At 38.3% G+C, this 11,541-nt stretch overlaps 1 protein-coding gene across 1 annotated transcript in view; it reads left to right on the forward strand.

Moving 5' to 3' along the window:
* slc45a4a (solute carrier family 45 member 4a) overlaps nucleotides 1–6,124 on the forward strand; it is a 49,903-nt gene extending 43,779 nt beyond the window's left edge. Inside the window, exons 14-16 of the mRNA XM_032535463.1 lie at nucleotides 91–159; nucleotides 262–413; nucleotides 764–6,124. Of these exons, the coding sequence (XP_032391354.1) occupies nucleotides 91–159; nucleotides 262–413; nucleotides 764–941 (399 nt within the window). The 3' untranslated portion in view covers nucleotides 942–6,124. The remainder of the gene's footprint in view (nucleotides 1–90; nucleotides 160–261; nucleotides 414–763) is intronic.
* Nucleotides 6,125–11,541: the final 5,417 nt, after the last annotated feature.

Raw genomic sequence — 11,541 nt, forward strand, 5'->3', positions numbered from 1 at the left:
ATAGATAGATAGATAGATAGATAGATAGATAGATAGATATTTTTCTAATATTTAGCTTTCATTAACTGTAACTGTCTCCGTCTCCTGCAGTACATCAGGCACAGTCCTGGTAACTCCCGGAGAGGCTTTGGCATAGATTGTGCTATCTTATCCTGCCAGGTGAGTGTTCATATGGTCTTAATGAAGTCTTTGTGGGATAGTGTCTATGCTATAGTATGCAGAAAGGACTATGTTGTTATTTAATCTTTGGTTATTTTGCAGGTGTACATCAGTCAGATCTTGGTGGCTTCAGCTCTGGGTGCTGTCGTGGAGGCTGTTGGCAGCGTCCGTGTCATTCCCATGGTGGCCTCTGGGGGCTCCTTCCTTGGATTCTTGACCGCCCTCTTCCTGGTCATTTACCCGACTCCTAACGGGTGAGAAAATTACCTGGTCCTAGTCTATTGCTGAGATTAAAATAATAGTTTAACATTTTAGGAAATACTCATATTCACGTTCATGCCAAGAGTTAGATGAGTAGACCGCCAAAACTCTTGTGTCTTTACGGTAAACATGACGCTACAGCCAGCAGCTGGTTAGCTTAGCTTAGCACAAAGAGTGGAAATGGGGAAACAGCCTGACTGTTTCCAGTATTAATTGTAAGTTAAGCTGACCAACCTTTGGCTCTTGGCAAGAAAGCAAATAAGCATATTTCCCAGATTGTCATACTATTCCTTTAAGCCTAGAATACAGGCCTAACAGTTGTGATTTTTACTATGATTGACAGGGATGGGGAATCAGCCAAAGCATCAAAGCGGTCCTTGACTAAGCTGGAGAATCCCAACACTGACGAAGTGGCTGTTACAGTGGTTACAGAAAAACCCAGCTTCCTGAAACTTAACAAGAAAGGCCAGCCAACCACCATCATCTCTTCCTGTCACACAGAGATTGAGTCTGCTCTGTGATTGGTTGGCTTGAGACGACAGATATGTTGCTGCAGAACCAACTTACTTCACTTTTGAAACGTTTGCTGATGAAAAGATATACTGATCTCACCGTCCCCGTCATGCTAGAGTTTACTGACACAAAGAAGAGAGAGGAGGGCCGTCGGTGTGCACTTGGTCTACTCTAGGTGTCTGTTCTTGCTTTGACAGGCTTTTTTTTGATTTGGTGTGTATTGATTTACTGAAGAAAAACACTTTATCTGATGTGGGACCAGTGTCACACCAGACCAACTTACCCTACAAAAAAAACGCATTCAGGTCCCAAAATTTCTTCCACATAGCCTCCACGGACATTTGACTGATCCATCCAGGTCGTCCAGAAGTAAATAATCCATTGGTCAAGGTTTAACGGAGAGGTCGTCTCTGTCTCTCAGGGCCTCTAGGAGGTGCTACTGAGCAGCCACCTGGGCAGGAAACTTCAGGGGACTAACACACACACACACACACACAAACACACACACACACACACACACACACACACACCCCCCTCTTCATCTGGGTTAACGCAATCGAAAACATTGTTGATGAACATTAGTCCTCGAAGCTGCAATCATTCAAAAATGCTGAAAATTGTTTTTCCTCGCTGTAGGATCGGCTTGAATCTTTGCTAAAATGATGCAAGCGAGATTGATGAGAGTGTGTGTGTCTGCTGACGTTTCACCAAAATAAACCCAATCTCAGATTTGGGGGAATTACACTGGACTCTGCGACCGTAGCTTTAAGACTTCAAGACTTTTGGAAGTGTCATTTTCGAAAAAACTAAGAGTCCGAAGCCTGGTTCCTGACGGAAAATTTGTGATTTTATGTCCCCAAAAGGATTGCAAGTGAGTGTTTTTTTTTTTTTTTTTCTGTCCTCCCAATGGCAGGAGTCCTGAAGTCTTTAATTTAGCCTTTGCTCCAAGGCAACGTTGACAATAGGCTCTGCTCAGGAGTTGCCTGTATATTGAGGGTCAAGAATACAGATGTGTATTGAGGGAAATTCCAGGAAAGACTAAGCGCAGATGCAATATGTGCAGTATACAGGGCATTACAATCCCAAATATTATTTTCACGATTTGTTGAGGGGCCAGAATGATGCCTATGTTAGTTTTAAATAATCTAGGCTAACCTACTTGCTGCATGTTAGAGGAGCAGAGAAGAGACAAACCAAACACTAGAGAAGTAGAGAAGCGAGATGCTGAGTTTTCTCTTTATCTACTTTCTCTTGCTTATTTTTTATATTTTATTTTTAGAAAATGCTGTTAGTACAATGCTAGTCACTAACTGCACATTAGCTGAGCCATTGTTTGAAAGAGTGTTAAACAGCATTAAGTTTGAAAAGCCTTGTTTTTAAAATCCTCTTCAGGAGTTGGATTCATGCATCCTAGGTCACCAGCAGGACGGGGCTTCCAGTGGATCCATTAACTCTACCAGTAATTGTCAAGAGTCTGGAATGGGACACAGGATTATTAGGGTGGATGCTAGATATATTGAAAGAAAATATATAATATAAGAGAGGCAAAATAAATTATTCTTGTGTTGAGAACTAGTGGCCTATAGTTTAGGCTTGTTGCTTGAGTCTTAGTGGACGATTTACGCTCCTGGTTTAGGTGTCATGGTTCCACTGTAATGGGCCAAATATATAATATAGTATTTTAGATGCTCATTACATCTGTGTGTTGTAGGCTGAATGGACATAGAAGAAGATACAGGGATGAAACAAGGGCTGGGAAAATGTTTTCACTTAAAAAAAAGTCATACAAATATTCGGCATACAGACATGAATGATATTGATCTTTTTGTCTGCGTATTTCCAAAAATTGCCAAAGTATTCTTTTAAATGTTTAAACTAAAGCATAGTTTGAACTGTTACACATTTGCAAAATGTGTGTCTTAACTTGATCCAAAAAAAGAGAATGGAGGCAGATTTTACACTTTCCGAGAGTCCTTGCAGACAGATTTATTGAGTTAATTGAAATTGCCTGTCTTGAAAATTACTTTACTGGTTGTCGACTTGAAAGAAATCTGACTTTGCCTCTTAATAAAACAACAAAATATCAAGAAATAGTTACTAAATTACAGAAAAAGCCAGCGAGCTGACCAGAATATATTATTTCTTGGACCGAACTGCTTAAGTTAGTTTAGTTAAAGTGTTGTAAGAGATGGGTGACACTCCATGAGGGCAAGGGGCAGCAAGCGTGACGGTGGATGAGGAAGTGAAATTGTTGACTTTAGCTTTAATTTAATCCGGTTTACACAGTGATGAGACAATTATATTTTGTTAAAACACATGCAAGTTCTATAAATTAACGCTAAACTTGTATGAATACTGAATCTTGGAATGTTTCAACAGCTGACAAAAAAACCCCAACTTGTACTGTAGTAAGAAAAAAATATTGAAGATGTTATTGTGTCTTTTGTTTTCTAACAAATCAGATCTTTTGTTGAAATAATGGCCTCTGTTAATCAGCTGGGGAGAGGACTGTGTGTGTGAGGGATGTGCAGGCAGAGCAGGGTTGTTTCTGGTGGTTTTTTCCCTGCATCTGTCAGGTGAGAGGATGTGGATATGGGTCAGTTTTCCTTTCAGCGCAATCAGCTGAAACAAGCAAATTGAAAGAATCGAAATGCAAATTGCATTGACTTCATTAACTGATGAAAGAACGTTTCTTTATAGCGTATATATAGTACAGCATTTGAGCGAGAAGTTTATTTTTTTGTTTTAGAAGAGAATTTACTGACTGATGAAGTGGTTGTTATTTTTATTTGGTTTTGTCTTGGTGCAGAGATGAATCCTGTTTCTAACAGAATAGATTTCTTCCATAATTTCAGGTACATTCAGTCAGTCTCTGAGCAGACTAGAGAGAGGGAGTATTTTGCTTCGTGGATTGAATCCTGCTCTGGCTGTGGTGCTGGGACAAAAAAAGCAAGGATGGGACAATGACAGAAGACGAGGAGGTACAGATGCCAGAGATTTGAATGGCTTCTGTAACCACTGGGGCAATAAAATATTCTGGATTATTAGATTAAAAAAAAATAGATTTTGGAGGTTTGCATGTAACAACAGCAATATGCATGTGTGGAACACCAAAGTAGGACTTTGTACAAATCACCCAAGCTCCTTTCTTTATTGTCCTAATAGGTCAGGGATGTATTTTCTAATGCATGGCTGGATGTTTGTATCTTTTTGTTTAAAGTTAAATGTGTGAAGAAAAACCAACACGTACTCTTAAAGCTAAAGCATTGTGCTCGGTCTGGGGCAGTACACACTCAACAGGCATGTGACCTTCTAAACCTTTTGCACATTTATGAGTAAAGTTTCAGACGCCATACATCTTGTTTCTTTTCAACACAACATGCATGTGGATGAAAGATGAGATGCCTGTCGTCCCGAGCAACACACTTTGTTAAAAGTGTAGACGAGAAACTCTAGCCCTCAAATACTTGAAGTGCAACTTGAGTGTTTCTGTTCCAATACAATAGTCTTTTCTTTTTTTTTTGTTCTTAAATGAACACGCCGACTTATTGGGACTTTAGCTTATTCACCGTATCCCCCAGAGTTATATGATGAATCCATACATACCCTTCTCATCTCTGTGCACCCACCCCTAGCCTAGCTTACCAGAGGTCCTAACTGGCTCCAACTAGCTAACTACTAACGTTTTCCTATTTACGTATTTATGCAGACAGTTAGAAGAAGGCTGTGTATCATGTGACCTTGTTATTTGTACACGCTGTGACTATACAAATCACAACATGTAAATAGTAAAATGTTGGTGTTATTTTGTCACTTATTGGGAGCAGTAGGCTAGTTGGAGCCGGTTATCTCCAGGATCTGTCCTAAGATAGGCTACTGGTTGGTGCGTCACACAGAGTTATGACACGCATGAATATGAGAAGGGAATGTATGGACTTATCTAACTCTGGAGGATACAGTGAATAAGCTAAAGTCTCAATAAGTCGACATGTTCCTTTTAATGTCCCAAGCCTTTTATTTAAACCAGACTCTGGAATGTTCAGACAGCAGCACGGTCTGCTGGGAGATTGAGTTCTTATCTTTGATTCCATCTTGTGACTTAACTGTTTCAAACAAAGTCAATGAATGTGAAGTGATTTAAGTTGAAATAATGTTTGTTTTGGTGTTCAACAAGCCAGACATTGCACAGAACTTGCACATAAGTTAAGAAAAAACTAAAACTGAAGTGTTCTGCAAAAGGAAGACAAAAAATAACTTTTTTTTTTTTTTTAACTTTCTTGTCACTTTTCACTTAGTTTCCAAAAGAGCAAATTAAAACTGTTCTATTTGCCGTTACGGGAGATGTTAGAGGAGCGGACGTGTGTGTGTGTGTGTGTGTGTGTGTGTGCGTGTGCGTGTGCGCGTGCGCGTGCGCGTGTGCGCGGTTGTCATGTAATGCAAGAATGTGTTAAAAATCTCAGTATTTGTTTTGGCTTCTTGTTCTCTGTTCTTTGCTTCACCTGGTTTACACTTAACTCTGGAATCGATAGCTACAATACCGAAGGTTATGTACAAGTCATTGTATCTGTTCTCTTGTTTTAATTAGAAAATGTTTTGTTTTTTTTAGTATCTGTTTCAATTTGAAGGCAGAGCCACACATGAGAGTTTGGCCTTTGCACTTTTTCAGAGGCACTCATGTTGGCGCCACCGTCCAATCACTGAATGAATGTGGCGACGTGGTGATGCTGTTTCATCTTCCAAACCAGCAGCTGTCAGTGGCAGCAGCGTGGCAGCCATGCAGTTAGTCCAACCTGGCCATACTCAGTATGTGTGTGTGTGTGTGTGTGTATGTGTGTGGCTCTGCCTCTGGTAAACTGTTGATAACAGAGGAGAGAGATGCCTATATACTTAGATCCTCACAGAGATTAAATCAAGAAGAATACTTAAAGAATGGGAAATCAAGTATGCGCAGTGTACTATATATAATATGCCTTGTTATTTGAAAAAAAGATGTAAATATACATATTTCTCTTTTAGTTTCTTCTCTTTTGCTGCTATAAAAAAGATGATTATTTTTGTTAGTAGTTTTGTTTTCTATATAAAGACTGTATATATCTCTATGTTCTGTAAATATGCTTGAGCCTTCATATGTAGGACTCTGGATGAACACTGTATGGAACGCACCTTTAAAATCTGTTCAGAACTAAACCAACAATGGCTCCTTTCATTATTTAACAGTTTTAAGCATGAAAGAACAATAAGGGACTTGATTTGATTTTGACATATTGGGATCTCCATTAGCTGGGGCCATAGCCACAGCTATTCTTCCTGGGGTCCACCCAAAACTTGTGCAGCTATACATTTCCATGCACAATTACATTTTAAACAACCGCCAAAACAAAACAACATTCAGTACATCACTGAAAGAAAAACACACAAAATAATAACAAGACATAACAACACAACACAGGACCTAGTTTAAATTTTTCAAAGAATGCAGAGATGAGATTGTGATCACTGATAATCAGACCAAGCAAAAGCACACATGAAACCCTCAATGAGACTGATAGCATTCATTGAGTATTAGCAAATGCAGGGACCTGCTCAGCTGGGAAATGTTGTTCAAGTAATACTTTTGAATTTGAAATTTTCTTGAATGACATGACTAGGCATTGCATTCCTTATTCTGGGCAATTTGCAATTTCTTCATAGTTGAAATGGCAGCACCTGATCAAAACACTGAAGAGTATAGTCCAAATGAGATAGCAGCCTACAATTGTTTTAATGACGTTTGCCATTGCAAATTTTAGGGAGAAAATTTGAACATTTCCTTATAACTGAGAGACTTCTGCCAATTTGTTTCACTACCCCATCAATATGTTGAGACCAGGATAATTTACTGTCCACTATAACGCCAAGAAGCTTGGTACTTTGTACCTGTTCAACTGCTCTACCTTCAAGATATAAATTACATTTTGGTTAATTAAACAACAGATATTTTTCTCCTAATACAATGCTTGTGGTTTCACATTGAGAACTAGTTGGGTATTTGTTACGTATTCCAATGCCGACTGCAATTCCTCATTTAAGACACTAGTAAGCTAGCCTGATGTCGTCATACTCAGATTCTAGTCAACAGCTGAGTCGCAGCGACACCATCCTCTGTTTTGAGTTGAGCTGAGACAGGCCGGTTGAGGATTTTAAAATGAATGCTCTGTAATATTTTCTATACCAGACGTGATGGCGGAAATTATACATCTCAATTCTCCAGTGGCAGCCAACTTTTTGTAAACTCAACCCAAGCCCTCTTTAGTGACGTGGTTGATATCCTTTACTGTTGATCATCTGTTTATCATTGAGTAAAGCCCGTCCTCACAATTTGATTGGCACAAACAACTTTTGTTCGAACAAAGTTGCTCCACAACATATGAAGTCCAGAACAAACTTCCTGACCTCAAATGTTGTGGGCGGGGCTACGTTTGGCTGGCAGCCATTCTACTAGTAGCCTCTTAGCTGTGGATGCCGCCACATTGTTGAGTCATCAGCATGCATCGCCATTTTTGCATTTTTTAAGGTTAAAGGTAATTCATTGGTAAATATGGAATATAGTAAATGCCCCAGACAGCTTCCTGTAGAATTCCACCGCTTACTGATTTTACCTTAGAAAAACTTCCATTAAAGTACACAGTCTGTGTCCAATTTCCTAAATAGCTGTCTAGCCAAAGTATTGCACTTGAATCTAAACCATAGAATTTTTTTAATGACAAATTGATCAATGATATCAAAAGCCGCAGTGAAATCCAACAGCACAGACCCTACTAATTTCTTATTTTCTATTTCTCTGTGCCAGTCATCTGAAAATTGAGTGGGGCTGTGCCTGTTGAATGACCAACTCTATAGGCATGTTGGTGATCTGTATATAAATCCTTCACTGAAAACTAACATTGTATTTTGTCCAAAAAGTAAATTTTACCATGATCTTTCTTAAAGCCAGCGGCAGGCTAATCAGTTGACTATTAGAGCCAGTAAAGGGTACAGTTGCATTCCTAGGTTAGCTCCACATAAATTATAGTTAAATTAAATTATAATTGCACTATGATTCATGAAAGTTACATTGACTATAGCAATACCAATGCACCTTCAAAATGAGATGAGAAATGTAATTTAGAATGCAATAGGGAGGCAAACATATTAAGAAAATTGCATTTATATTTACAATTTTCATCAAAAATACACACTAATGGAAAGTTGACATTGTATGCATTGGGTTGATACTCTCATTTTTGAGTTTAGATAAATTAAAGATGTACATTTAGTATGAGGGGATGCAGATGTTCAGAAGAATGGAGACTATGTTCACAGAAATGTTCTAAACTCATTACCAGTGAATGTTCAGAATCTCATTGCAGACTTTTAATTCCATTGATTTTACCCCCATGTCAGTTTCACTCTGATTGCATGTTGGAACTTTTCATTTAACTGAGTTCCTATGAAATACTGATAACAGAAAAAACAAACACATTCAGGCACTCGGGTAGAACAAAGACAAAAGTTATATTAAAAACTTTAATTTAGTCAGGAATAATGGTTTAAAATTCTGACCTCACAGGGTCTTCATTAAAAATAAATTAAATATATGTAAGGGTTTCAGCACTGCAGGGGTTAAGTAATAAAGTCTTTCATATCCGTGGAGAGTGTTACATTTATGTCATCATGTAACGTGACTGCTGGTGAAGCAACCTGCTGGTCTGCAGTTTCAGGACAACTTCAACTTTTTTCCAGGCCAAAAACATCTTCGCTCAGCAACTTCGAAACAGCCGACTGGTTTCCCATGATGCCGTGTGGTCAGACTGCTGAGAACGAGGAGAGGAAGATCAGAAAACTTTGTTTCTGCAGATTCCCATTTCTCTCTTGGGGTCACAGAGAAACAAGAGAAGGAACCTGAAACTGGTGTGTGTGTGTGTGTGTGTGTGTGTGTGTGTGTGTGTGTGTGTGTGTCTGTTGTCTGTCTGTCTGTCTGTCTGTCTGTCTGTGTGTGTGTGTGTGTGTGTGTGTGTGTGTGCTTATCATGTGACTTAAGTTACAAGGCCAGAACATTACGTGAAGTGAACTGTAATGACCTGCTGCCCCTCTGGAGGGATTAAAGGAAAATACCACTTAATATAATGACTCAGATATCTGCTGTTACTGACACATGTGAAACTGAACAGATCTTCTCTAATATGTAATCAATAAAAACGTTTTTGAGCGAGAACCTTATTATATGTACCACATCTTAGTTTAGCTGAAGATAATAAATCAATATTTTTGTCACTTTTTCTGGAGTGGAAACCATTATGGTCAAAGTTTTCAAATCCATTTTGTATGCTGTTTGGATTGTATCTCTCTATAAAAACTCTTAAGAGGTATAGATTTGATTAGCTACCACGGCATGATCTCATTAAATTTCTATTACAAAATGCCTGGGTAAGACTCTGCTGTGTAGACCCTGTTCTCTAATGGAACAAGCTGTAAATCTGTTCAAGCTGTTTTATACACTCTTTCTGTTACACAAAATTGTTTGCTGAAATATTTTGTCTGTTTATGTAAACATACATAGTTTGTCTGTTAGAGAGTGACACTTGATGCCAATTGATAGTATTGCTGGTGCTATTATTACCATTCTTTAAATTTGGTTTACTTTTTATGTTCTTTTGACATGTTTCTTTACATGGAAAAGAAGCATGGTGATACCATGTTTTATTATCTTTGGATATTATGCTTCACAGTAAAAAAACACATTTGAAAGAGAAAGTGACACTAAATGCAACAACAGCAAAAATGTATGTCTTAATTGCTAATAAATATTGGAAGAGAAGCATTAAGCTGCCAAAACTAATCTAATTTTGCATCCCTTTAATACCCACATTTACTAAGGTTTGTGTTGGTTTTTAGTTCTTTGAACGGGTCCAAAGCCCCCAAATGTACGTAAATTAAAAAATAACCAAACTTTCTAAAACCAACACACATATCTACATGACCTTACTTGACAATCGCTCCAAGATGTTTTACAATCCTTTAGCAGTGATCATGTCCTCTAAAATGTTTTGGCACTCAAATAGTGGGTTTGTTTTTCATGATTGCCTTCAACGACAGTGTTTAAGTGATGTAAGTTTTGTGTGACGCTGTCGACACCCCTCCATTTAGACACTTATAAATTGATAAACAAAGAGAGCTTCACTGTGTACTGGAGTGACTAACTGTTAGAAGTGTTTATACCTCTAAAGAGAACTTTGCTGCTAGCTTATTTAATGTGTAGACTCAAGACTCTTTGACCATTGTTTTGCTCTCTAACTATTTCATTGTGTCATTCAGCATTTTAATGTCGTTGACGTTATTATTTCGGAATGTTTTTTAACCTTCACTTTGGCTTTACATAGCAACACTGATCAAACATTGTTACAGAAAGGGTAAGACAGCACACAATAGAGTGTTTCCACTTAAAAAGTCAGAAGTTGGCCACATTACTTGGTTGAAACTAAATACCACTTTCACATTTGTATGTTGCATTTATTGGACAGGTTACAGTAAAGATCCAGACGGGAAACGTAGTAAGACAGACAGGATTATAACATGTAATGATGGTCCCTGGTTGGACTCTTATAATTACATGGTTTACGTGGCTTTAATTACAACGTATATGAATATGAATAGGAATATTATTTAACAAAAAAAGTTTAACTTTAGTCAAAGAGAGAACATTACATGAGGCAAAACCTTTGGGTATTTAGTGGTGGTGTTGTACTGGAAAGCATTATATTGAAATATGTTTCTAATATTCTTCCCCCACTTGTTTGTAAATAACAAAACATTAGAAACACCTTGCAGTGTAGTTCAGTCCAGTTCACTGCTAACTACAAGCTTACTATTAAATATTTACAAGAATTAATATCTCTCTGACAGTCTCAATCAAAACTGAACATTATTAAGAATGTACGTCTGAGCTGGTGTATAGCATTGCAATAGATTTTACAAGTGTATCTTTCATGTGGCCAAGACACCAAATTTTAACTCTGTACACACTCTAATAGCTTCATAATGATCCAATCAATGAGTTGGTAGACTGAAATGTGATTCAAGATCTTTCAATATTTTTTAAATCTGCCTTAAGGACATTTCTGTCTGTTTTCAACATCACAATTTAATAAAGCATAAGCTTCCTCCAACAGCACAAGCTCATTAGTTTCACATCAAAACCTTCCCTATGTGGTCCATTGTTTGTTCTCACCAGTCTCAGCACAACATCTAAGCAAGGTCAGGGGGACAAAAGGGAGGTGAGGGAGGTGGCCACTGAAGTAATGATTTCTTCATCAAAAAGAGAATTTTTTTGACATCTTTTTTTTTTTTCAGCCTCCAAATCTCTCTCAGTTTCTGCTTATCCATCACTCTTGTGAGTCTTTCTCCCTGGACTGTTCCAGTGTTCACCGGTGTCGAGGGGGTCAGCTGACTTCAAGAGGACTGTTCCGTGTTGGCAGCAGAGAGGTGAGAGCTTGTGATGGTAAGAGTGGCCATGCTGTGAGCTATCGCCATTGCCGCACCTGGATATTTCTTCACCGAGTTCCTCTCCCCTTCTCCCCCACTTGTGTGCCT

Source organism: Etheostoma spectabile, chromosome 14 (genome assembly GCF_008692095.1).
Source record: "Etheostoma spectabile isolate EspeVRDwgs_2016 chromosome 14, UIUC_Espe_1.0, whole genome shotgun sequence".
NCBI classification, from domain to species: Eukaryota; Metazoa; Chordata; class Actinopteri; order Perciformes; family Percidae; genus Etheostoma; species Etheostoma spectabile.